Source organism: Saccopteryx bilineata, chromosome 3, assembly GCF_036850765.1.
Source record: "Saccopteryx bilineata isolate mSacBil1 chromosome 3, mSacBil1_pri_phased_curated, whole genome shotgun sequence".
NCBI classification, from domain to species: Eukaryota; Metazoa; Chordata; class Mammalia; order Chiroptera; family Emballonuridae; genus Saccopteryx; species Saccopteryx bilineata.
In genome coordinates, this window is record NC_089492.1 from 129,031,303 (window position 1) to 129,057,947 (window position 26,645).

The window sequence follows — 26,645 nt, forward strand, 5'->3', positions numbered from 1 at the left end:
AGTGAAATCAACTATGCTTCAATTTAGTTGTTCACTGATTGCTTGTTCTATGTGCCTTGACCAGGCAAGCCCAGGATTTTGAACTGGAGACCTCAGCATTTCAGGTCAACACTCTATCCACTGCACCACCACAGGTCAGGCAATAGATTGATTTGATAATTAACTTAATTTTTAATTATTATAATTCTCAGCCAACCCATGTAAGATACTATGGTTACTTTTTCTTTCTTACACAACTTTTGTTTTTTGGAGTTAATAGTTTTCTCATTTATATATTTGCTGTTTTCTACGTACTTAGCATATTCTCCCCAACTATCTGAATTTCCTCTCAAAATGCATAAATTCATCCAGCATTCTATCACTTTCATCTTCTTAGGAATTTTTTTAAATTTCTTAAATGCTCCAGGCTGTGCTGGTTGCACTTTCTGTCCTGCTATTCACTGTCAATCAACTACCTCCCTTAACCATCATCCTAGAACCTCTACTTTCCCCCCTCCATTGGATTATCTATGTCCTGAACATATCAGATCCTTTTATGTTGTTCATAGGAAGTAAATTTTTCAGGCCTTTCATTACTGAAACCATGTTTATTTACCCTACCATCACACTTGCTTGGTATTGTGGTTACAAATGGTAATATGGATGTGTAATCTTTTTCCCTTAGAACTTTAAAGACACAGTCCTGGTTCAGTCCGGTATAGAGTACAGCTTGCCGTATTGTCTAAAATAATTTTTAGATACCAAATCTTTTGTATGTGACCTGTTTTAGCTTTCTAGAAGCCCTCAGGATTTTCTCTCTGTCTTCTGGTTTCTGAGATTTTAGAACATGCCTACTGTAAGTTTATTTTTAACCCTTTTGGGGCACTTGGTGGGTCTTTTAACCTGTTAATCCATGTTTTAGAATAATTTCTCACACTATTTCTATGATTGAATTCCTTCTATAAATATTCTTTGCTTTCTTTTTCTAGAATCTCTCATATTAAATGCTGGATCTTCTGGATGACTCTTTTTTTTTTTATTCATTTTAGAGAAGAGAGACAGAGAGAGAGAGAGAAAGAGAGAGAGAAGGGGGGAGGAGCAGGAAGCATCAACTCCCATATGTACCTTGACCAGGCAAGCCTAGGGTTTTGAACCGGCGACCTCAGCGTTCCAGGTCGACGCTTGATCCACTGCGCCACCAGAAGTCAGGCCTGGATGACTCTTTAATATTCTTACAGATTTTCTATTTCCCATATTCCACCTCTTTTTCTTTTTACTCTTCTCTCTGGAGGAATTTTTTCAACTTCATTTTCCATACCCTCCTTTTGGTAGTTTTAGATAACATATTTTTAATTTCTAAATATTCTTCTCTTTCTCTAAACTTCTCCTTTTATGTAGCATTCTGATCATTTTTGCATGTAATTTATTTTCTCTTATCTTTTTAATGCTATTATTAATAATTGTTTTGGTTTGCCTTTTTGGTTTTCTTCTCCTTACAAAATATCTACATTTTTGTTCTGACCTCTAACTTTCATGTTAGAGGGTTTCCTTAAATGTCTAGTAACCATTAATTATTTCTTCATATTTTAAATTGGAAAACTAAAAAGCTGATTGCAAGTTCTGTGTATGTACATAAGTCTGGTCAACTGTTGACTTCAAAGAGATCTGACTTGTCCATTTGGTTGGGGCCAACCCAGTGAACATACCTTGAGGACACTTCTCTGGGGCTAATCATATTATTCAGAGTATCTTCCAGTCTCAAGCCTGAAGGATGTAAGCCTATGAAAGTTCTGGGAACCACATCATAAAAGAGAACTGTGAGATTAAGATAAATCTCCATATTTAGTATACAAACTTTCACTGTTGTCAGTTTGGTAACCTTACCCTCGGCTTGCATCTACTCTCCACTGGTCTTCTCCTAGAGCTGAGATAGGGCAGTCGACTGGTGAGGGAATAGCTGGGGAGGAAAGTTGTCTAACTTCTTTTGAAACAGACATTCAACCAATCCTCCTGGTTTGGGCATTGATTTTACCCCCTTTTCTCAGAGCAACCAGATACTATCAATTTCTAAGACATGATGGTTCTACAATACACTAAAAACTGGGTTGTTATACACTTTTACTACTGGTTTAGGACTCAGTTTTCTCAGGTATGCTAGTACAATTACCACACCTCTTCCTACTTTGCAGCTTCTAAAAATGTTGCTATCATCTATTCTCCTGAATTCTTTATGTTTGAGATCCCATGCTCTTTTAAAAATTTCCTAAGATGTTGTTTTATGAATTTGGAGAGGTAGAATATATAAATGTTATATGTACAATCCACCATCTTTAACAAGAAGTCAACTTGATAACTTTCTAGCACCTCCACTGTACTATGAGATAAGGTCAAAATCCTTTCAGAGCAATTTGAGATATTGTCATATACCGGTACTTTAAAAATATAATTGGTAACTAAGAGCATACACCTTAGAACATTTAAAAAAAAAAGATGGTTTTCCTGAAAATGTTAAGGTGTAGATACATTAAATTTAATTAAATATTCACAGAATACGGCCATTAATTGATTTTTAACATCTATAATCATCAAGTACTATGCTAGTAAGGTGCTAAAGATAAAAAGATAAGGCCCTATCTCCTTACAGAGACCAGACTTGTTGGGAAGAAGATAAGTAAAGTAACAATCATGTTTATGGTATTCCCCTCTGCTAGAGATGTTCCCCAATGGCTCTCTGCCTTCTCCATTCTCACAGTTTAGCAATAAGCTTCTTCAATAAAACTGAGCTAGCTCACCTGAAGAATACTAGGTCTTTTCAGCTGACATAAGTTGGCACTGATATGAGAATTCTCTGAGCCAAGTTATTTCTCTGACCAGCAAGAATCCACTTAGTCCATATTCACTAGATTCTCATGGCCTTCCTCATAACTTCCATATAAGTGATACCAGAGCAGGGTCCTCTCTTGAGGCATGTCCTGCTATTTGAACAACGTGGCTAAACCCATCAGATCACTCCACAGAATGACAAGGAAGATGGTATTCCCAAGCACTGTGCTGACCTTTCTGCCTATAAGGTTTACTGAGGAAGAACTACCTTTACCACTCATTAAATTCTTACATATGTCCATTTCTGTACTTGTATTCTGTTCTGCTCATCAGTTTGTTCTTATAGTACTATATGGTTTTAAATTACGTATTATTACTCTTTAGTACAAACCAAGGCTCATTAAAGGAATATTCTCAAAAGAATTTAACTTTAAAATAACTGAAAGATATATAGAGATATATATAGATATAGATATAGATATTTCTACATGTCTATTTGTGAGAGATAGTCTAAGTATTGTAATAACTGTTCTTCTTCCTCTAGATTTTCTAAGCAATGGTCTATTTTAGGATGAACTCACTATACAACCATATTCATAAACTATATTGAGAATCTATATGACGATTTTCTCTTAAAGTTTGAGAAAAAATAAGCTAATACAGTATAATATTGTTTCATACAAACACACACAAACATATATACACATACCTTTTTGCCAAGAATAGAAAGCCTCAAAACTGTAATACTGTCCTCAAAATAGATTAAGGAAATAAATTATCTTTCTTCTATCACCCCAACTAGATACCAGTAGAAAGATACTGATCTTTTAAATTTAATGGTTATCTAATATATTTGTGCTTTTTAACTGAAATCACATTAAAAATATTTTGGAATTATATATAATAGAAATAACTTTTTTTAAGGCAAGGGGGAAAAATTGTTTAAAAATGAGATCTAGCCTGACCAGGTGTGGCACAGGGACAGTGCATTGACTGGAATGCTGAGGTCCCCAGTTTGAAACCCTGAGGTTGCCAGCTTGAGTGCAGGCTTCCCAACTTGAATGCAGCATCACTGGCTTCAGTGTGGGATCATCAGCTTGACCCTAAAGGTCACTGGCTTGAAGCCCAAGGTCACTGACTTGAGCAAAGGGCCACTGGCTCAGCTGGAGCCCCCCTATCAAAGCATGTATGAGAAGCAATCAATGAACAACTCAAGTGCCACGTCTACAAGTCGATGCTTCTCATCTCTCTCCCTCTTACCTGTCTCTCTGTCTTTATATAAATAAAATAAAATAAAATGAAAATGAAAATGAGACCTACTTCAAGGCTGAAAATACCACAGGAAATTAAATTCTAGGAATAAAAACAAAAACAAAAAAACTAGGTATTTCAATACATCAAGTTTAACCTTTTTAATTATCTTCTCCTTCTCAACATTCTTAAGTCTATTTACAACTGCCATTCACTAGCATGTCCTTTTTATGTTTAATTTAACCTTTATTATATACCTGTGACTGAGCTAAGTATTCGATTTCCCTAAATGTTTCCACATCTTTGAAAAGAATATTTAAAATTCCAATTTTAGGCCCTAGCCGGTTGGCTCAGTGGTAGAGCATCAGCCCAGTGTGTGGAAGTCCCAGGTTTGATTCCTGGTCAAGGCACACAGGAGAAGCAACCATCTGCTTCTCCACCCCTTCCCCTACTCTTCTTTTACTCTCTTTTCCTCCCACAGCCATGGCTCAAATGGTTTGAGCAAGTTGGCCCCGGGTGCTGAGGATGGCTCCACAGCAGCACCTCAGACACTAAAAATAGCTCGGTTGCCAAGCAATGAAGCAGTGCCCCCAGATGGGCAGAGCAATGGCCCCAGATGGGGCTTGCCGAGTAGATCCTGGTCGGGGCACCCACGGGAGTCTGTTTCTCTGCCTCCCTGCCTCTCACTTAATAAAATAAAAATAAGATTCCAATTTTATAGAGTTATAAAAACTAAATGTGAGTCAACTATAACTTAAAATATTTTTTAAAAGAAGATCTAATTTGATATTTAGTAATTTCCACTGTCATACAGCTAGCAAACTGCAAATCTAATAGTCTAACCCAAACTTCAAAGTTCATCCTGTTAATTATCATATTACTTAACAGTAAACTAAAATTGTCCTATCTATCATAAGCTATTCTGATTGCTGCCTACTTCAACAATCCCTATTATAAAACAGTTCTCATATTCTTCCACCATACCCCTACCATATCAGCAAGGAGCAAGAAATAAATACCAAAATCAAGAAGAAAAGAGAATATAAAGTCAATTCAAGAACACCAGACTAAATGCACACCAACTTCTTTGACTTCAAAGGTCATATTCTGTGGAAGTGTTGCATAACATCCAGCATAAAAGAGGTTTCAACAACAACACTGCTTTTACTTGGCAGTCATTACTTGGCCTGTGTGAACTCAGGTGGTAGTGCTGTGCCAGAACTAAGTCTACACAATAAATAAAAGAGCACATTTTGCTCTGGTCAACACTTAACCAAATAAAGGGTAAAAATAACTATGGTGACAACTAATCACATCCAAGCGTCAGTTTCTTTAAAACCAGTTACTAAAGGATGAATGCCTAAAAGCCTTCAATTTTTTTATGGGCAACCAGTTTCTTTCCTAAACATCAGTTATATAACCCATATAATTTAGCAAACCCAAGTTAAAATTTTAGAAGTAAATAAATCCTTCCCTTCATTAAAGGGCCTAACACAAAAATCAACCAACCTGAGAATATTTACATTATAAACGTTATTTAGCTCCATAAAGCCTAGAGCAAATAAATCAAAACAACAAATACAAAACTTCCTTCCTGTACATATCAATTCCATAAGTGAATCACAGAAATCAATTTCAAAAGGAACTAGAAAACAGAAGATAATTAACAAAGAACTTCAGACTTTTTTTTATAAAATCACTTCAAGCTAAAATGATAATTCTAAAATCAGATATGCATGTTATTTTAGAAGCACCCTGGAAAAAGATCAATCCCTCTACTGGGTATATACCCCAAAAACTCAGAAACATTAATACGTAAAGACACATGTAGCCCCATGTTCATTGCAGCATTGTTCACAGTGGCCAAGACATGGAAACAACCAAAAAGCCCTTCAATAGAAGACTGGATAAAGAAGATGTGGCACATATACACTATGGAATACTACTCATCCATAAGAAATGATGACATCAGATCATTTACAACAAAATGGTGGGATCTTGATAACATTATATGGAATGAAATAAGTAAATCAGAAAAAAACAAGAACTGCATGATTCCATACATAGGTGGGACATAAAAATGAGACTAAAAGACATGGACAAGAGTGTGGTGGTTGGGGGGGGGAGGGGGAGGGGGAGGGACACAAAAACTAGATAGAAGGTGACAGAGGACAATCTGACTTTGGGTGATGGTTTTGCAACATAATTGAATGACAAGATAACCTGGACATGTTTTCTTTGAATATATATGTACCCTGATTTATTGATGTCACCCTACTAAAATTAATAAAAATTTATAAAAAAAGAAAATGAGATAGGATAAAAGAGAGGGCTTTTCTACCTGCTTTAAAGATGACTGTTTCCATGCAAAACCTACAGGTGGGTCTAGTAATGTTTTCAATCCATACTGTCCATGTGTGTGTATATGTGAAAAATTTTTTGAAAAGTAAATCATGACTGCTTAACTTAAAATTCAATTAGTAATAGGAAGTAGAATGAACAATTTTAAAATTTATCCTCAGATTTTGCTAAATATTGAACTTCTAACCTAGTTATCATAACTGTACATTTTCTAACCTTTCTGCAGCTTTTTATCTTTCAATATACTCCAGGTACAATGGACAGGTAGAAGACTCAGAAACTTCTACTTAAACACCATTTTAAAGCAGACTTTACCACTCTTTTGTAGATCCAAAGGCAAAACTAAACTGTACAGTTTAGTAAAAAGTAATTCTATTCAAGACTGATATAACAGAGTGTATCAGTTTTCTATTGCTGTTAACAAATTATACAAACTTAGAGGCTCAAAGTCATACACAATTGTTATCTCAGCGTTTCCACGGGTCGGGCTTCAGCATGTTTCTGCAGGGATCTTCCGCTCAGGGTCTCAACCAGGCTAAATCATTCCATCAGCCATCTGTGGTCTCATCTAGAGCTCAGGGTCCTCTTCCAAGTTAATTCATGTTTTGGCAGAATTAGCTCCCTGTAGTTGTATAGAATTCAGGTCCCCATTTCCTTGCTGACATCAGCCATGGATAGTTCCCAGTAACTATAGTTCCCTGCCACCTGGCCCTCTCAAAAATATGGCAATCTGTTTCTTCAAGACCAACAGTAGAGCATCTGCCTCCACTTTAAATGTCTCTAACTTCTACATCTGATATGCAGTCCCTCTTTTAAAGAAACTTACTTGATTAGATGAGGCCCACGCACTCAAGGGGAGAAGGTTTTATAGGATGTACACACCAGGGGAAGGAATCCTGGGAAACACCTTAGAATTCTGCCTACCACATGCAATAAAAGCCAAAAGCTTCTTACTGATAAAACTTAATCCAGAGACAGTATTATACCTTAAATACAGGTGAATGAATAAACTACATACCCTCCAGATCCTCAAACAGACTTTTCTGTTTTGTACCTTTTGATAAAATTGGACAACAAACAGTTTGAAATTAAAATCTCAGAGAAAAGTGTGAAGCCCAGTTTGCTCATTGAAGTCAATTACTGCAGAGCCCTTCTGGTAGTTTGTTTTGGTGTATCACAAAGAGAAGCCGATTTACTAACTGCCTCTACCATTTCATTGTACCAGAGACAAAGCCCACCCATGAGTCACCTTAGCAATCCAGAATACAGTTGAGTGGAAGAAGGAAAAGGGAGATGTCCGCCAAGAAAAAAGCATATTCACCTGCATAATTTCTAGGAGTGCCCAGATCAACTTACAATATAAATAAGACTTTCATATATTTTCTCATATGGTTCTAAATAAGGTTCTTTTTGCCCTGACTGTATAGCATGGGTGGTTATAGCACTGTCCCAAAGCACAGAGGTTGGCGTTTCGATCCCCAATCAGGGCACATACAGGAACAAGTTGATATTGTCTGTCTGCCTCTCTCTCTCCCTTCCTCTCTTGCTAAAATCAATAAGCAAAAATTTTAAAAATAAAAAAGAAGCCATTTTTAAATAAAAGAACAAATTCCTTAAAACAAAAACTTTGCTAAAATAAAAATAATTAGAATAAAATTCTGAATAGCAGCATTGGCAATGCTAAAAAATTGAATTAGTAAATTTGAAGGAAAAGATTTGGGGGCAATTGTCAATGAAATAAACCTGTGAAGAAAACAACAGGCAAAAAACATAAAAGACGTATTTTTTTAAGGCTACATAATAGAAGGTTGTAGCAGACTCTAGCTAGCTATTCCCAACCTATTTCCTCTTCCTCCTGGTCACACAGATAGACTACATTTCCAAGCCTCACATGCAGCATGTAAGCTATGGCCAATGTAAGGTTGGCAGAAGTGTACCAGCCTGGTCCATAATAAGCCTCCCAGCATTATTTATAACTCTCTTTTCCCTACCGCTGTAACCTTGGAAGCCAGAGGTTGAAGTGGTAAAGCCACAAGTTGGAAGACTCCTGGATCCTTGGTAATCACTTGGAGAAAAGCCACCCTATCAAGAAATCTATTTGAGACTTTACATGAGCTAAAAATACAATTTCTATGGTGAGATTTTGATACTCTGGTTTCTCTTCAGATCGCATAAATCTTTCGCCTTTTACTATGGTGAGATTTTGGAGCTTAGCTATAACAGCAGGCAGCATTATTTAAGAAAAACAGAAACAGGTACTGGAAGAATGATGTTGCCATAACAAACAAACAAAATATTAACTTAAACGGCATTAGTTTAGAGATCAGGCAGTAGGCAGCAAGAATATATATTTCACAAGTCAAAAGCTTGGAGAGTCCTGTAATAGTGACATAATTGGGAAAACTGAAACCTGTAATAAATGAAAAGGCACACCATGTATCTACTGTAGCTCTATGGGTGAATGGACTTTCTGCTTTTAGCAAGGTATTATTACATAAAGAAGATGAGCATAGAAAAGAATTGGCTGATTTAAAAACTGAACTTAGAGGGAACAAAAGTACAGAAACTCACGCCTTAGAAGATTACAGAGGTAAACAAACACAGAACATAAATACTAAAAGAAAGGTAAAAAATTTAAGGAAGTAAGTCCCACGAAGACTTCTAGTTGACCTAGTGACTCAATCCTGAGGCAAAGATCAGATTCATGTATGATCTTCCCACTCACTATTTCATATAGTTCCAAAACAGAGCCATTAAAGTAAGAAGGTGACATAAGGCAAGGGCTACACCATCTTACTTCCACCATCTCTCCAAACAAGAAAGAAGAAAACAAATTTCTGAAAATTGTGTTTAGAATAGAATCTTTTGGAAAGAAACAGATTAAAGGCCTACTAAAGCTTTGAGGTAACTATAATCCCGAGAACCTATAAATCTAGACTAAATAAACCTTGACTATTCATAGCTTTAAAACAACTTCCAGCCTGACTTGTGGTGGTGCAGTGGATAGAGCATCAACCTAGAACACTGAGGTCGCCAGTTGAAAACCCTAGGCTTGCCCGGTCAAGGCATATATGGGAGTTGATGCTTCCTGCTCCTCCTCTTCTCTCTCTCTCTCTCTCTCTCTCTCTCTGCCTCTTTTCTCTAAAATGAATAAATAATTTTTAATAAAAAAAACACAACAAAACTTCCAGACCCCCTTACCTTGCAGGAGCAGAAAGCAGGTGGAGAAAAGGAGGAAAGGAGGGTGGGAAGGAAGAAAAGAAGGGGAGAGGGAGGAAAAGAAAGAGGAAAGGAGGGACGGAGGGAGGGACAGAGAGAGGGACAGAAAGGGAGGGAGAGAGTTGAAATATAAATGTAGATGTACAGAGAGAGAGAGAAGAAAGAAATCGAAGGAAGGTATATTTGACTTCAGAAGCGTAACAATAAATAAAAGACAAAGGAAAACCAGGGTGCAGCAAGGAGCCCAGGAGAACAATAAGCAAGGAGTCAACATCTGAGCAAGAAGTGCCCCCACTACCAAGGCAGAAGGATTTCCCAATGCTGGCCCATAAGGATTACATAATTTGCTATGAAGCAGAGAATACCGTGTGTCTCCCATTATTCCCTTTTCTACATGGGAGTTTTCTAGTTACTCTATTCATGTTTCTTCCTTGAATATCATAGGTAGGATGGGACACAAGTCCAGATAACTTGTCATCCCAATTCTTGATCAGCAGCCCTTGAAGAAACATATATGGATCTAATCTGATGGAGAATGTTGAGCATCTCTGGAAGATACTAGACTTTGAAATGAATGTAGCAACTGGATGGGATATTGGGTTACCTCTCTTAGGGAAAGGGCAAGTGTGTTCTATGAATGAGAGGAAGAGTGAAGAGATATTTGATAAGCAGAAGTGTAAACTATCCAGAGACTATATATTATTCACCAAACCTGTGTCCTTCTCCTCTTAGAAACAGTGAGATTGCCTTTCCTAGACTCCCCTGCAGGTCAATATGCCCAGGTAATTACATTCTGGCCAATGAAATGTGAGTAGAAGTGATAATGTGCTACATTCATGCCTTGCCCTTAAAATCCTTCCCTAATGCAATAGTCCTTGGTCTTACCCTTCTGCAGCAATCTTCAAAGCCATTAAAGTTGGCACAGGCAACATAATGGAAAGAGCTCCTAAGTCACCATTGTGAAGAAAACCATCAGAAACATCAGATTGGGCTTGACATAAGTGAGAAATAAACCATTTCCTCTCTTTTCCAACATGAATTCAAACAAAAATTTATTGAACACTATCTACAAAGTAAGTGGTAGTTTCTCTCCCATCTACTTCCCTTACCTTTTAGGTACTATAGAAGATCTAAAAATAAAAATGTTCGTGTATCTTGCCCTAGCCAGTGGCACAGTGGATAGTTATCCCAAATGCCAAGGTCACTGGCTCAATTTTGGGGTCGCCGGTTCGACCTCAAAGTTACCAGTTCAAGCCACAGGGCACGGATGAGAAGCAATCAATGAGTATACAACTGTGTAGAATGAGTGGACGCTTCTTTCTCTTTTTCTCTCACTCTTCCCTCCCCCCACCTCAAGTCAATGGAAAAATACTATTAAGGTATCTTTACTCAAAGATCTTTTATATACTATAGCACAGGATAATAATATATGCAAAAAAAAAGCTATAGTGAGATAAATTTTTATTGGCAGAATGAAGAGTTATCAGTTAAAAGTTCTGAACTCAAAAAAGGTTTCTTCATCATTTCTTTATGTGACAAAAGTATAGCTAATAGTTTACACAGATAGAGGGCGACCGCAGACAAGTCACCTCAATCTAATCTGAATTCTACTACGGAATCTGACCTTTACAAATTATCTGAACTGGAGCAAGTCACTTCTCTGCCCTGAGCCTTAATTTCTACAAATAAATAAGGTACCAAATAATCTCACATTAAATGAGTTAATAGTCTTTATGAAATCTCTCTTTTACCAAAAAAGAAGTGACTTAAGCAGATGTCTAGGAAAAGGAACTTTAAAAAAGGAAGCGTTTGTTCATGTTCTCTTCCCATTTTTTTTATTGGATTGTTTGCTTGTTTGTTGCTGAGTTTTGTGAGTTCTTATATATTTTGGATATTAGACCCTTATTTGAGCTGCTGTTTGAAAATATTATCTCCCATTTAGTTGGCTGTTTTGTTGTCAGTTTCTATTGCTATGTAGAAGCTTCTTAGTTTGATGTAGTCCCATTCATTTATCTTTGCCTTTACTTCCCTTGTCTTTGGGGTCAAATGCATAAAATGTTCTCTACTGTCAAGGTCCATGAGTTTAGTACCTATGTTTTCTTCTATGTAATTTATTGTTTCAGATCTTATATTTAGGTCTTTGATCCATTTTGAGTTAATTTTTGTACAAGGAGACAAACTATAGTTGAGTTTCATTCTTTTGCATGTTGCTTTCCAATTTTCCCAGCACCATTTATTGAAGAGGCTTTCTTTTCTCCATTGCGTGTTTTTTACTCCTTTATCAAAGATGATTTGACTATATATAAATATATGTGGTTTTTATTTCTGGGCTCTCTATTGTGTTCCATTGGTCTGTGTGTCTATTTTTCTGCCAGTACCATGCTGTTTTGATTATTGTGGCCCTGTAGTACAGTTAGAAGTCAGGTATTGTAATGCCTTCAGCTTCATTTTTCCCCCCCTGGGATTACTTTGGTTACTCGGAGATTTTTATGGTTCTATATAAACCTGATGATTTATTGTTCCATTTTTTTTTAAAAATGACATTGGAATTTTGATGGGAATTGCACTAAATTTGTATACAAATGGCCAACAGATATATAAAAAAAATGCTCATCTTCACTAGCTATTAGAGAAATGCAAATTGAAACTACAATGAGGTACCACCTCATACCTGTAAGATTAGCTATTACAAGACAGGTAATAACAAGTGCTGGAGAGGCTGTGGAGAAAAAGGAACCCTCATTCACTGTTGGTGGGAATGTAAAGTAGTACAACCATTATGGAAGAAAGTATGGTGGTTCCTCAAAAAATTAAGAATAGAACTACCATATGACCCAGCAATCCCTCTACTGGGTATATACCCCCAAAACTTGAAAACATGGGTACGTAAAGACACATGTACCCCCATGTTCATCGAACATTGTTCACAGTGGTCAAGACATGGAAATAGCCGAAATGCCCTTCAATAGAGGACTGGATAAAGAAGATGTGGTACAGATATACAATGGAATACTACTCAGCCATAAGAAATGATGACATAGTATCATTTACAACAACATGGATGGACCTTAATAACATTATACTGAGTGAAATAAGTAAATCAGAAAAAGCTAAGAACTGTATGATTCCATACATAGGTGGGACACAAAATTGAGACTCATAGACATAGATAAAAGTGCAGTGGTTACCAGAGAGAGGGGAAGGGAGGAAAGAAAAGGGGTGGTGGGAGGGGGAGGCGCTTAAAGAAACAACATATAGGGTGACAGAAAGATGATTTGACTTTGGGTGATGGGTATATAGCATAATCGACCGTCCAAATGATGTGGAGATGTTTTCTCTAAATCTATGTACTCTGGTTGACCAATGTCATCCTGTTAAATTTAATTGCCTAAATAAATAAATAAAATAAAAAAGGAAACTTCCACAGACACTTTGTACTATACTCCTATATTTTGAAAGTTTAGGAATAATTAGTCAACAACAATAAAGACTTATAAGATACTTTCATTTCCATACTCAAAACATCACCCATCAATGCAAAAGGTGTATTTCAATAATTAATTTTGTTTCTTCACCACTAAAAAAAAAAAAGACAATAATATATCATGATTTCTACCAAGTTTATCATCAACTAGTTTTAAAGTTTCCACTTTGTAAAGTATAACAGTGACAAAATTAAAAAGAAGAAAGGGGGGGAAATATCTGCAATCCATTAGGAAAGGGATTCTCAATAGACAAATCTCATTTACAGAATCAAACAGACATTTGAAAGAAAATTACTAAGGCCAGCAGTGACTGAATATATGATCCAAATATGACCTACTCCCTCCTTCCTCACAGAATAAGAACTACAAATGACTTCAAGAACACAGTTGTATACAGAATCAAAATAAAAAAAACACTTTCCATAAATAAACAAATCCTCTATTTCTGTTGCAGGTTACATCATAAGGTATACTGCAAAATTTTAATAAAATCAATGTGACTTAAATTTCAAAAGAGCAAGTAGCACTGCAAATCATTCCTGTTCTTTTATTCATAATAACAAAAGAAATCCAGACATTACTTGTGGCTTTGGTGACTTAAAGATGAATACGGAAAAAAGTCTAAGTATTTCTAACACATTTGTTAATTTTTATAAGCTATAAATAAATCCTTTTCTATGACCACAATTCACAGTATTCCCCAGTAGCCCTTTTTCATTGACACCCAATGATAATTAGAAAAAGCAATTACAGAAAAATTCAAATCTATAACATGACAGGTTGCTTAACACAGTAAATAATTAACCAAAGGTACCTGCAACACAATTTAACTCATTAACTAGAAAGAAACTTTTCAAAATCTTGGCTTCAAATTATATCCAAAGCCAGGAAAGGATGGACAGATAGATGATAGATAGATAGATGATAGATAGATAGATAGATAGATAGATAGATAGATAGATAGATAGATAGATAGATGATAGATAGATAGATAGATGAAAGATGATTCTTCAAAACCCCAATATAAACTATCACAATCAATCAGTATTTACTGGACATGCACAGAGCAAAATATATATATACTAGTAAATAACTCATTTCTCTGTTAAGAAAATAAAACATTTCAAAATCATAAATTCCAACCAAGGTGAAAAATTTCCCTAAAATAACAAGATATAATTAAGGCTCTTAGCAAAAGAATTTAACAAAACACTTGCAAAGTCATTGGCCAACCTATCATAAACCCAAGACCTACTTGCTTCATGGCAGTCTCTCCAATTTTGTCAGAATGTTTGCGGATGCTTTCCAGAAAGTCTTTGAGATCAGACATAGAGACATCTTTAATTTCTTCTCGAAGCTTTGGGATGTTATCCACCATCACCTTGCAGAATCGATAGTGGCTTACTTGAGGCAGATAGGTATGCTCTAGATGTTCCAGAGTTTTCAGTGCAGGATAATGCCTATAAAAGGAATTGCACCACCTTTAGCTCAACTCAGTCTGCTTTCGGGTCACAGATACATTCATTCCTTGGCCAAAATTTCTAGCCTGAATAAATTTTCACTGTGCATTAAGACAAATCCAGTATTAAGATTTATTAAAAACATCAATGGAAAATCTCAAATTATTAACAATTAATATATGCACTAAAAGACAAGTAATTTATAATAAAAATACTTTCCTCTTTTCTTTTTTTAATTTCATTAAAAGATTTTTTAAAGCAATGATTATAACAATGCATTGCTGATTTTGTTAAATACACAGATATAATATACATGACAAAATAATACAAAGAGGAAGGAAGAAATGAAGCTAAGATAAAGCAAATCTGCTACTATATTACACCAAAATTGTATCACCAATGACTTCAAGTACACTGTAATAAATTATGATGCAGATTATAATCCACACAGGAGCCCTAAGAAAATAACTCCAAAAAATAATCACTAAAACAATTAACAGCGGTATTTTAAAATAGTATGGTAAAATTTATTTAACACAAAAAAGGGAGAAAGTAAAAATAAGAACAAAAATAGACATGAAAACATAGAAAACAAAAGAGCAAAATTTAACCATATCTATGATTATATACACTCCAATCAAAAAGCAGACACTGTCAGAAAGGATTTAAAAAGTATGGTCCGAATGAATATATGTTGTCCACAAGAAACATTTTAAATTCAAAGATACAAATAGGTTATAAAGTAGAAAATAGAATAAGATATATTGTGCAAAAAGTAATCCAAAAAAATGCTTAAATAGTTACGTTACTATAAGATAAAATAGATTTTAAGACAATAAATATTGTTGTTAATGCAGAAAAACATCTCAAAACTATAAAGGGACAATATTTATCTGATAGGTAGGGAGCTTCGATAGGCATAAAAGAATGATAAAAGTGACTAGATAAAAACAAAATAAGTTATACATAAAAAGAACATAATAAGAATAAAGAGGAAAGAGGAAACAATCGGGTAAAGATTATTTGCAACATATATGCTTGAAGTTTGTTTGCATTTTTTTAAAGCAATGAACAAAGTAAAGTCTCAAAAAAAATGAAAAAGAATAAAGGCCAACAAATGAAAACAGAAGTTGGACTTATATTTGAAGAAATCCCAATAAAAAACATAATTTTGTCATTTCAAACTACCAAAAAAGATCATGTATTATTTTCAGTGGTTTCAATAAATGATCCTTCACAGCCTGCTAGTAAACAAATTTGTATTAATGATACAAGTTTTCCAAAAAAAAATTTTCATTGCATTTCCAAAAAAACAAAGATAGCTATACAGAACATGCCTAAGCTTCTTGAATTAGTTATATTTATTAATAAGTAGAAAACTAATCTAGGTGTCTAATAACAAGGAACTAACACATTATGGTATATCCATGTACTAAAAGACTAATAAAATAGTAAAAATTTTACAATACCATTGTATAAAAATTATTTCAAAAACAAAACTTACAAATATAATCATAATATTTTTCAGTTATTAACATGTATACATGTATAGATTATGAATCTATATGCATGTATGAGCTATATATCATTAAATATACCCACACATGAGTACATAGAAAAATAACTAGAAAAATATTTATAAAAATGTTAACCATGATTTTTTTCCCTTTAGATAGTAACATAATGGTTGATAATTTACTTGTTTTTTAATTTCCTAATTTCCAATGATATATTAGTATAGGAAAAACTCAGTTCCTAATAAATAAAGGACTTATAGGTCCTATTTTAGATTTTAAGAGTGAATTTCACAGTATATACTTAATCTCTTCTTGCTCAAATACACTTAGTACCACAAACACTAAAGACTAGAGATTGGTTTTACTTGTTTTATTTTTTGTTGTTACTGTTTTTCCTTCATGTGTTCCAAAAATCAAAAAGTTAGTCCAAATATATGGAGGGAAGAAAGGTTTGTTTCTTCTAAGTTTAGAAATAAAAATACAAATATAGTTTAATCTGAAATGGTTGCTTTTATTAAAATTTTAGAATCAAAAGGAATGCAATTCACATGGTTTAGTATAAATAGAATGCTGTTTATAGTACAATTAGGTATGAAGAGTTATGTGCAATAAAATGCAATTCCTCTAGAGAGAAAATTTAGAATGAATAGAAAGCCAGAAATTAAGCCAAAAAGATAAACACACTTTGGGGTTTAGTTATATTTTGGAACATTGTTTATAGAATGAGAAAAATCTAACAATGTTGCCTGCAGACACAAGGCACATTCACTGATGAGACACATGGCTGCATGCCGAAAACATCTGGTCTGTCAAATAACTCCACATTTTTCAAGACTAATTAGTAGCAAACCCAGTGATTCCAGGCAACAAAGAATGTCACCTTATTTCCCTATTGTCTTTTTCTACCATATTCATGTTCCCACTATTACAGACCAAAAAAAGATTATTCAAATTTCTGATGTATTTCAAGTATCAGTGACAGGTTAAAGAATGACAGCCAATTAAATACCTGTATAGGAGGCACCAAAAGAAAAAAACCCTATTTCCTATAGCCATGGAAATCTAAAACAAGATTTTGACATTACTTTTGACAATCTATAAACATTATTAAAATAGAATAAAAAACTAAATTCTAAATTTTATTTGCATGTGTGCTAGCTGTCCTCCTCTTCCACTCATGCAGGCTCTTTAATAGTGATGTGAGAAGAAATAAAATAAAAGTAGGGAATAAACAGAAAGGAGGCAGGAAAGGAGATCTAAAAAATTCCATGAGGTGGATAACTAAGGTCAGACATGGTTGAATGTGGAGAACTAAAGTCAGACATGGTTGAATGTGGAGAACTAAAGTCAGACATGGTTGAATGTGGAGAACTAAAGTCAGACATGGTTGAATGTGGAGAACTAAAGTCAGACATGGTTGAATGTGGAGAACTAAAGTCAGACATGGTTGAATGTGGAGAACTAAGGTCAGACATGGTTGAATGTGGAGAACTAAGGTCAGACATGGTTGAATGTGGAGAACTACGGTCAGACATGGTTGAATGTGGAGAACTACGGTCAGACATGGTTGAATGTGGAGAACTACGGTCAGACATGGTTGAATGTGGAGAACTACGGTCAGACATGGTTGAATGTGGAGAACTAAGGTCAGACATGGTTGAATGTGGAGAACTACGGTCAGACATGGTTGAATGTGGAAAACTAAGGTCAGACATGGTTGAATGCTATGGTGAGAAGAGAAAGGTTGATTCCAGGCAAATTTAATTTTGGTACTTTCTTGCCATCATAACTTTAAAAACCATTTTCACAAAATGGTTTTTAAAATTCTAATATGTGATCTTTTAAAGCAGATTACAACTACCCATGTGAAATTTTTTAAAATTCAAAGTATGATAAGAATATGAAATAAAAACTTTCACTACAAGAAATACTAGTGCCTTTCCTAATGAAAAAGCATCATTAACAAATATTTAATCCCTTCTATGAGCTAAAGATAGAAAGGTGGTCATATATTCTTCCCTGAAAAGAAAACCTAGTAGTATAATTAGTAATTACAGCTTTAAAAAATAACTAGGCTTCCAGCCATGAAGGAGTAACAAGAAACAGACATGAACCCTCGCTTTTTAAAAGTAGAATATTGGCTAAAATATATAAAACAATTGTTTTCAGATAGTGGACATGAGGTAACAGAAAACTCTAATCTCTGAAAAAAGAAACAAAGAAGGTAACTTTAATAATTATCTGCATTATCTTCTGAAGGTGATTGCTAGATCACAAAAAGAGTCAGAAAAAACCCAAACAGGACCCAGCAGCATAGCAACACTAGAGTCAGAGACAAGAAGTTTAGGGAAGCTGATGACTCTTGAGGTTGTACAGCAGAATTTAAAAAAAAAAAAAGGTGGGGGGAGCAATGCAGAAAAGAACAACAGAAAACTACACAGGGGTTCCTTTGAGTCTTTAGTGAGTACTAGACCAAGCGTAGGAAAACTAAGATTCCACACAGGCAGGCAAAGAGAAGAAAAGGAGGGGAAGGGAATAGGAAAGGAAGGGAGAGACAGACGTATAACATGGAAGGAGATGGAAGATAAGCACTTCCAAGAGCTCAGACAAGGCAGAGAAATAACTGAAAAGTCAAAGTGAAGATTCCTTGGGGAATCCTGAGTTATTCAGCAAATGAATACTACTCTGAAATACCCCTAAAATGAAGGCGGGACTAACAAAGCTTAAAAATGAGGTTTAAACAAATCTGCAAACAACTAAACTATCTGCCAAAACAAAGATCAACATTCTCTAAGAAAAATTAAAAATCCAGACACTCAACAATATAATGTCAATTATTCAATCAAAAATTACAAAACACGATAAGAACAAAAAACAGAACAAAACAAAAACCTGACATATAACTAGGAAAAATGAAAGCAGTCTGCAGAAAGAGATCCAATGCCAAAAGTAACAGAACTAGCAAAGAAGTACATGAAAACAGATAGTAGAGCTATGTGCATGTATTTAAGGAAACAAAAACAATTAAATATAAAAAAATGGAACTCCTAAACATAACAAATATATTTTCTGAAATGAAAATTTCATTGGATGGGATTAAAAGAAAATAAGACAATGCAAAAGACAGAGAACAGTGGATCTGACCACAGCAATAAAATCTATGCCACATAAAGCACACAGAGAAAAAGAGAGGGAAGAACAGAACAGATCCTCTATTCCAACATAGATGTAAATTAAGTTCCAGAATGAGGATGGGAAAAGGAGAGGAAAAAATGTTTGAAAAAAAATAGTATCTGAATATTTTCCAGATTTTGTGAATCACAAATCCAAGAAGCTTAACAAACCACAAGTGGGATAAATACACACGCATGTATGCATGCGCATGTATTTACACTAAAGTGCATCAGAATCAAATTGCTGAGAACAAATAATAATGATAAAGCTTTTAAAACAGATGGAGAAATGACACATTATGTACAGACAAACAAAAGTTAGACTGTACATAGACCTCTCCTCAGAAACTACATGAGCCAAAAGTCAAAGAAATCACATTATAAGAATTAATTAATCCATTAACCTAGACTTCTATAGCCATCAAAAATATTTTTCAAAAATAAAAGGTGAGCCTGACCAGGCGGTGGTGCAGTGGATAGAACGTCAGACTGGGATGCGGAAGATCCAGGTTCAAGACCCCGAGGTCGCCAGCTTGAGCGTGGGCTCATCTGGTTTGAGCAAAAATTCACCAGCTTGGACCCAAGGTCTCTGGCTCAAACAAGGGGTTACTCAGTCCACTGAAGGCCCGCGGTAAAGGCATATATGAGAAAGCAATCAATAAACAACTAAGGTGTCGCAATGCACATCGAAAAACTAATGATTGATGCTTCTCATCTCTCCGTTCCTGTCTGTCTCTCCCTGTCTATCCCTCACTCTGATTCTCTCTCTGTCTCTGTAAAAAAATTAAATTAAATTAAATTAAAAAATAAAGGTGAACAATGAGATACTATTTCATACCCCCCAAGATGGCCAAAATCAAAAGATAAACAATAATAAGTATTAACTAGGATGTGTAGAAATTGACATCTTTATATACTAGAGACGGGAGGGTAAAAAAAAAACTATCTGGCACTTCCTCAAATGATTAAACATAGAGTTAAAACAATCTAGCAATTCTATTCCTAGGTATATAATCAAGAAAAATGATAACGTATCTCCACACAAAAAACTGTAAACAGAAATTCATAGCCAAATTCATAAAAACAAGCCAAATGTTCAACTGATGAACAGAGAAATAGAATGTGATATATTCCTATATATTTTCCTTGTCCAATTTATTTATTTATTTTTTCTCTTTATTAAGGAGATTTGACTTGAGGTGGTGAACAAACAATACAGTGATCAGGTACACAGTGTTGTGCACCTGCAACCTGTATAACTTTGTTACCAGAGTCACCCCAGTAAATCCTGTAATGCAATAAAAAAATAAAGAACTGGTATACACTACAACATGAATGAACCTTAAAAACATTATTTTAATTGAAAAAAGCAAATCAGAAAGAACCACATATTATATTATTCCATTTATATGAAATTCCAGAATAGATAACTGTACAGAGACAGAAAGTCAATTAGTGGTTCCCAATAGCTGGAATGAGAGGACAGGGATCAGAGAGGATTGAGTAGTGACAGCTAAGAAGCTTGAAGTATCTTTTGGAAAGAACAAAAACATTCTAAAATTGACAGCAGTGATGGTTGCACAACTCTGTGGACATATTAAAACCACCGAATTGTGCATTTTAAATGGATGAACTGAATATGAATTACATCTCAAAAAAGCTGTTAAAATATTTTAGACAGGCACTGGCCAGGTAGCTCAGTTGGTCACAGTGTTGTCCAGTACACCAGGGTTGCAGGTTCCATCCCAGACAGGGCACATATAAGAATCAACCAATGGTTGCATAAGTAAGTGAGACAACAAATCGATGCTTCTTTCCTTAAAATCAATAAATAAATATTTTTAAAATATTTTTAAAATATTTTAGGCCCTGGCCGGTTGGCTCAGCAGTAGAAAATCGGTCTGGCATGGGGAAGTCTGTGTTCAAATCCCAGTCAGGGCACACAGGAGAAGCAACCATCTGCTTATCCACCTCTCCTCCTTCCTTTCTCTCTCTCTCTTTCTCTCTTCCCCTCCCACAGCCAAGGCTCAAATGGTTTGAGCAAAATGGCCCCAAGAGCTAAGGATGGCTCCATGGCCTTGCCTCAGGAGGTAAAGTAGCTTGGTTGCTAACCAACAGAGCAACATCCCAGATTGGCAGAGCATTGTCCCATAGAGGGCTTTCCGGGTGGATCCAGGTTGGGGCACCTGTGGGAGTCTGTCTCTCTGCCTCCCCACCTCCCACTTAATGAAAAAATACACATATATTTTAGACAAAAATTTTAAGAGACAATATAAAGATTAAACAAAAAGAAAGCAGCAAGGGCTACATTAATACAAAACATATATTTTAGAAAAAGGAACATAACCAGGGATAAAGAGGAATCTTCCCATAATAAATGGGTTATTTCATCAGGAAGATATATCAATGTTAAATGTGTATGCATCAAAAAAGAGAGCTTCAAAATACACATAGCAAGAACTCAAAGAACAGAAAGAAGACATATGTAAATCCACAATCATTATAAGCAATTTCAATACTGCGCTGTGAACAATTGACAAATACAAAATTATTAGTATGTAGAAAACCTGAATAACACTATCAACCACGTGTACTGAATAACAATTTCAAAATGCTCTACTTAACAGAATATACATTATTTTTTAAGTATACACGACTTTTTCACCAAAGACCAAATGATGTGTGTAAAACAAGTCTCAACAAACATAAAACTTTGAAATCATACATGTACATTTGTGAACACAATGAACTAAAATTACAAATAAATGTTGAAAATTTGGAAAATCTCAATATTTGGAAATGAACTATTTCACTATAACTACTGAATTAAATTTTAAAAATCACAAGAGAAATTAGAAAATATTTGGGAAAAAAACACCATAATAAAACATGTAAGATTCAGTCAAAGCACTACTTAAAGAGAAATGTACAGCTTCAAATTGCAACAATAGAAAAGAAATAACCAAAATCAATGCTCTAGGCCTCCACATTAAAAAGCTAGAAAAAGAGCAAATTAAACTGCAAGTAGGCAAGAGAAAGGAAATACTAACGATAATAGCAGAGATCAATAAAATAGACAACAGAAAGACAACTGGAAAAGACTCAATAAGACCTCAAAGTACTTCTTGAAAAAAATTACTACTAAAAGTGATAAACCTCTAGCGAGAATAATCAGAGAGGGAGGCAGAGACAAATCAGAAAAAACAGGTACTAAACTTATCAGGGTGATCACTTCATAAAGTATATAAATGTCTATCACTTTGTTAGACACCTAAAACTAATATAATATTGTATGTCAACTGTAATTGAAAAATAATTTTTAAAAAAAGAGAAACAGAAAAGATCAAAGTATCAACATAAGCAATAAAAGAGCAAGTATCACTATAGTTTCTACACATGACAAAATAAGGGAATATCGTGACAATTTTTACTAATAAATTCAACAGTTGGATGACATGGACAAACTACTTGAAAAACACAAATAAGCATAATTTACTCAAGAAACAAAAATGCAAGCAGCTCAGTACTGATTTCTTAAATTAAATTTATTTTAAAAACAAATACCCTTGTCCAAATGCCTTCACAGGTAGATTCTACTAAATATTTAAGAAAGACAATTCCAACATTATATAAATTCTTCCAGAAAGTCAAAGAGAGAATACTTTGCAACTCATTCTATGAGGCCAGCATTAATCTGACATCAAAATCAGATAAAGATATTACAAAAAAAAATAATATAGACAAACATTCCTCATGAACATAGATGCAAAATCCTCAACAAAATTTTAGCAAATCAGGCCCTGGCCGGTTGGCTCAGTGGTAGAGCGTCGGCCTGGCGTGTGGAAGTCCCGGGTTCGATTCCCGGCCAGGGCACACAGGAGAAGTGCCCATCTGCTTCTCTACCCCTCCCCCTCTCCTTCCTCTCTATCTCTCTCTTCCCCTCCTGCAGCCGAGGCTCCATTGGAGCAAAAGATGGCCGGGGTGCTGGGGATGGCTCCTTGGCCTCTACCCCAGGCGCTAGAATGGCTCTGGTCACGACAGAGCGACGCCCAGGATGGGCAGAGCATCGCCCCCTGGTGGGCATGCCAGGGTGGATCCTGGTGGGGCGCATGCGGGAGTCTGTCTGACTGCCTCCCCATTTTCAGCTTCAGGAAAAAAAAAAATTTTTAGCAAATCAAATACCATATTATATACTACGACCACGTGGGATTTATTCCACAAATGCAAGTCTGGTTTAACATTCAATAATTACACAATATAATTCATCATATATATATATATATATATATACACACACACACACACACACACACACACACACACATATATATATGATCAACTCAACTGACACAGAAAAAGCATTTGACAAAAACAATTTTCATTCCTAACAGAAACTTTCAACAACCAAAAACAGAAGGAAACTTCCTCAATCACATAGATGGCATGTACAAAAATAGCTATACCTAACATCTCACTTAATTGTGAAGTGCTTTTTACCCTACAATCAGAAAGAGGGCAAAGATATCCACTCTCACTACTTCTATTCAACACTGTACTAGAAGTGCTAGCCAGTTCAGTAAGACAAGAAAAAGAAACCATCTCTATTGGAAAGAAATACAAACTGTTTTTATTTACAAACAATATGATCATCTACACAGAAAATACAGTAGAATATTAAGAGAAAACTGAAAACTTCATAGAAATGACAGGAATGACCCCAGACCTACTGAATCAGAATCTACATTTAACAAATCCCCATGTAATTTGTAAACATAACATTTGAAGAGAACTGTTCTCAAGAAACCTTGAATGTAGGTCTGAAGAGACATGAACTAGGGCATTTACTGCTTTGTCTGCATAACAAACAATAGGAAACATACCAAAATGTTTCTCATAGTATCAGTCAGATCGGTCATCCTGTAGTAACAACGATCTCAAAAATCTTAGTAGCTTAAAACAAAGATTTATAACTTATTCATATTATACATCCATAGCAGTTTGGCAGGGAAGCTCTGTTCATTACAAATACTCAGAAATTCAATATCATCTTGCAAGTTATCATTTTTCATGACTAACGGAAAATAGAACTCTAGAGGTACTTGCACAGAAAATTAACTGCTAAGTCTAAAAATAAAACGCATCACTTAAGCTCACATCTTACCAGCCCGAAAGAGTCACACAGTTCAAGGGAACCCAGGAAATATCCTACTATGTGCCAAAAGAAGGTTCAGCTAGAAAAATATTGGTGAACGGCACTATGACAACCACTAGAACTATGAGAGGAAATGTGAATTATTCATATAATGAACAACTATACAGAGTTTAAAGAAAGTGAACTAGATCTACATATATAAATAAAGAAAATCAGTCCTACTAGTATGATTACTAGTTGTAAGCCCCATAAGAGCAGGTATTTTTGTTTGCTTTCGTCAAAGCTATATCCCTGCCACCGAGAGCAATGCCTAGCATACATTAGGTACTACATTCATTTTCTGTTGAATGAATAAATAAATGAATCTCAAAAAAATGAGAACTAATAATCATTCATGTAAATATTTTTTTTTTTTTTACTTTTTTTTTTTTTTTTTTTTTTCTGAAGCTGGAAACAGGGAGAGACAGTCAGACAGACTCCCGCATGCACCCGACCGGGATCCACCCGGCACGCCCACCAGGGGCGACGCTCTGCCCACCAGGGGGCGATGCTCTGCCCATCCTGGGCGTCGCCATGTTGCGACCAGAGCCACTCTAGCGCCTGAGGCAGAGGCCACAGAGCCATCCCCAGCGCCCGGGCCATCTTTGCTCCAGTGGAGCCTTGGCTGCGGGAGGGGAAGAGAGAGACAGAGAGGAGGGCGCGGCGGAGGGGTGGAGAAGCAAATGGGCGCTTCTCCTGTGTGCCCTGGCCGGGAATCGAACCCGGGTCCTCCGCATGGTAGGCCGACGCTCTACCGCTGAGCCAACCGGCCAGGGCCATGTAAATATTTTTAAAAATACAAAATATTACAATAATTTATACATATTAAAAGCATAGACCAAAAGGACACTCATCAAATGATACTGGTTTCTTCAGGGGAGTAGGAGAAGAAGTAGGATAGAGAAAAGGTAGGTAAGTTTTATCTGTAATTTTTAAAATGTGTATCTTTTCCTCCTTCTGTCCAAATATATATATATATATGATACAGTCATCCCTCGCCATATCGCGGTTCACTTTTCACTGTCTCACTGTATCATGGGTTTTTAAATTGTATGTATCTAATTTTGTATCGCAAATATTTTACTATATTGTGGGACTTTGCGATACATAGGTATTTTTATATACAAATATTGATCGACTTATGACCTATGCAACTTACGACCATTCGACTTTATGACCACAATCGCTAGCCACGACTGCTCCGCGTCTGGCAGCGCAAGCATTGCCCAGCTGGGCATATGACAGTGCGACCAGCTTCCAGCAGCACTACCAACTCCGGTGCACCATTTCAACTGTTATCCCAGACTCGGTACAGCAATTTGAGTTTTGTGTCTTGGATATTTTTCATCAAACCCCTCCCAAGATGTCTACCAAGAAGAAATTATCTTTGCAAATATTAAACCAGTTGTACTAGTAATGCAGTGTTTTACTTAAACCTGATGAATGTAAAAATAAGAAACAAAATGGTGTAGAGATGATACAAATGGCATAAAATGAACAGAGAAAATTATGATATATAACAACAACGAAAGAAAATTATGATAAAATATGACTTAAAGATTTTTATAGCATCATTTCACAGTACTGTACATATAGCCTACTCAACTTACAACCAAATCGTGTTACAATCGGTCTGTCGGAACCAATCATAGTCGTAAGTCGAGCACTAGCTGTATTTATTATCTTAATTATTTAGAAAGTTTTTAAGAGCATAAGAAGTGTTTATAAGAGTGTGAGAGAGGTTAATAACAGTGTGGGAAAGGTTTATAAGAGTGTGGGGAGGATTTATAAAGCCTTAAAATATATATAAATAATAAAATAAATACAAGGTTGCTACTTTGAGGATTTTTGTCTATCACGGGTTCTGGAACCTAGACCCCCACGATAGATGAGGGACCACTGTATAGATTTACATATATATCAATCAAAATGGAAAAACTATTACTATATGTTAATTCAGAGAAAGCATACAAGTTTTTTTTATTCTTTGTAATTTAAAACTTTACGAAAAGATGGTTAGGAAAAACATCTTACCTTTTAGTTTTCATCTGGTCCCTCAGTTTGCTATACATCTCCAGGACTTGAAAAAGAAAGGGGGGAAGAGCAAACAAGCATTATTTAGAGAAAGTGAAAGACTAATTAAAGCTAAAAGAATTGCATCAAAAATCCTATCCATTTCCAGTTCC

The 26,645-nt window shown here is 35.4% G+C and overlaps 1 protein-coding gene and 1 non-coding gene across 5 annotated transcripts in view; both read right to left on the reverse strand.

Moving 5' to 3' along the window:
• The window catches only part of EXOC6B (exocyst complex component 6B), a 675,853-nt gene that overhangs the window by 558,363 nt on the left and 90,845 nt on the right, over window positions 1-26,645 (reverse strand). For all 4 annotated transcript variants that reach the window (XM_066267372.1, XM_066267374.1, XM_066267375.1 and 1 more), the window contains 2 exons: window positions 26,494-26,539; window positions 14,374-14,578 (listed from right to left, as the gene is read on the reverse strand). In XM_066267372.1, the coding sequence (XP_066123469.1) occupies window positions 14,374-14,578; window positions 26,494-26,539 (251 nt within the window). The remainder of the gene's footprint in view (window positions 1-14,373; window positions 14,579-26,493; window positions 26,540-26,645) is intronic.
• TRNAG-ACC (transfer RNA glycine (anticodon ACC)) lies at window positions 25,161-25,236 on the reverse strand. The gene has a single exon. It is a non-coding gene; the product is annotated as a tRNA-Gly (tRNA).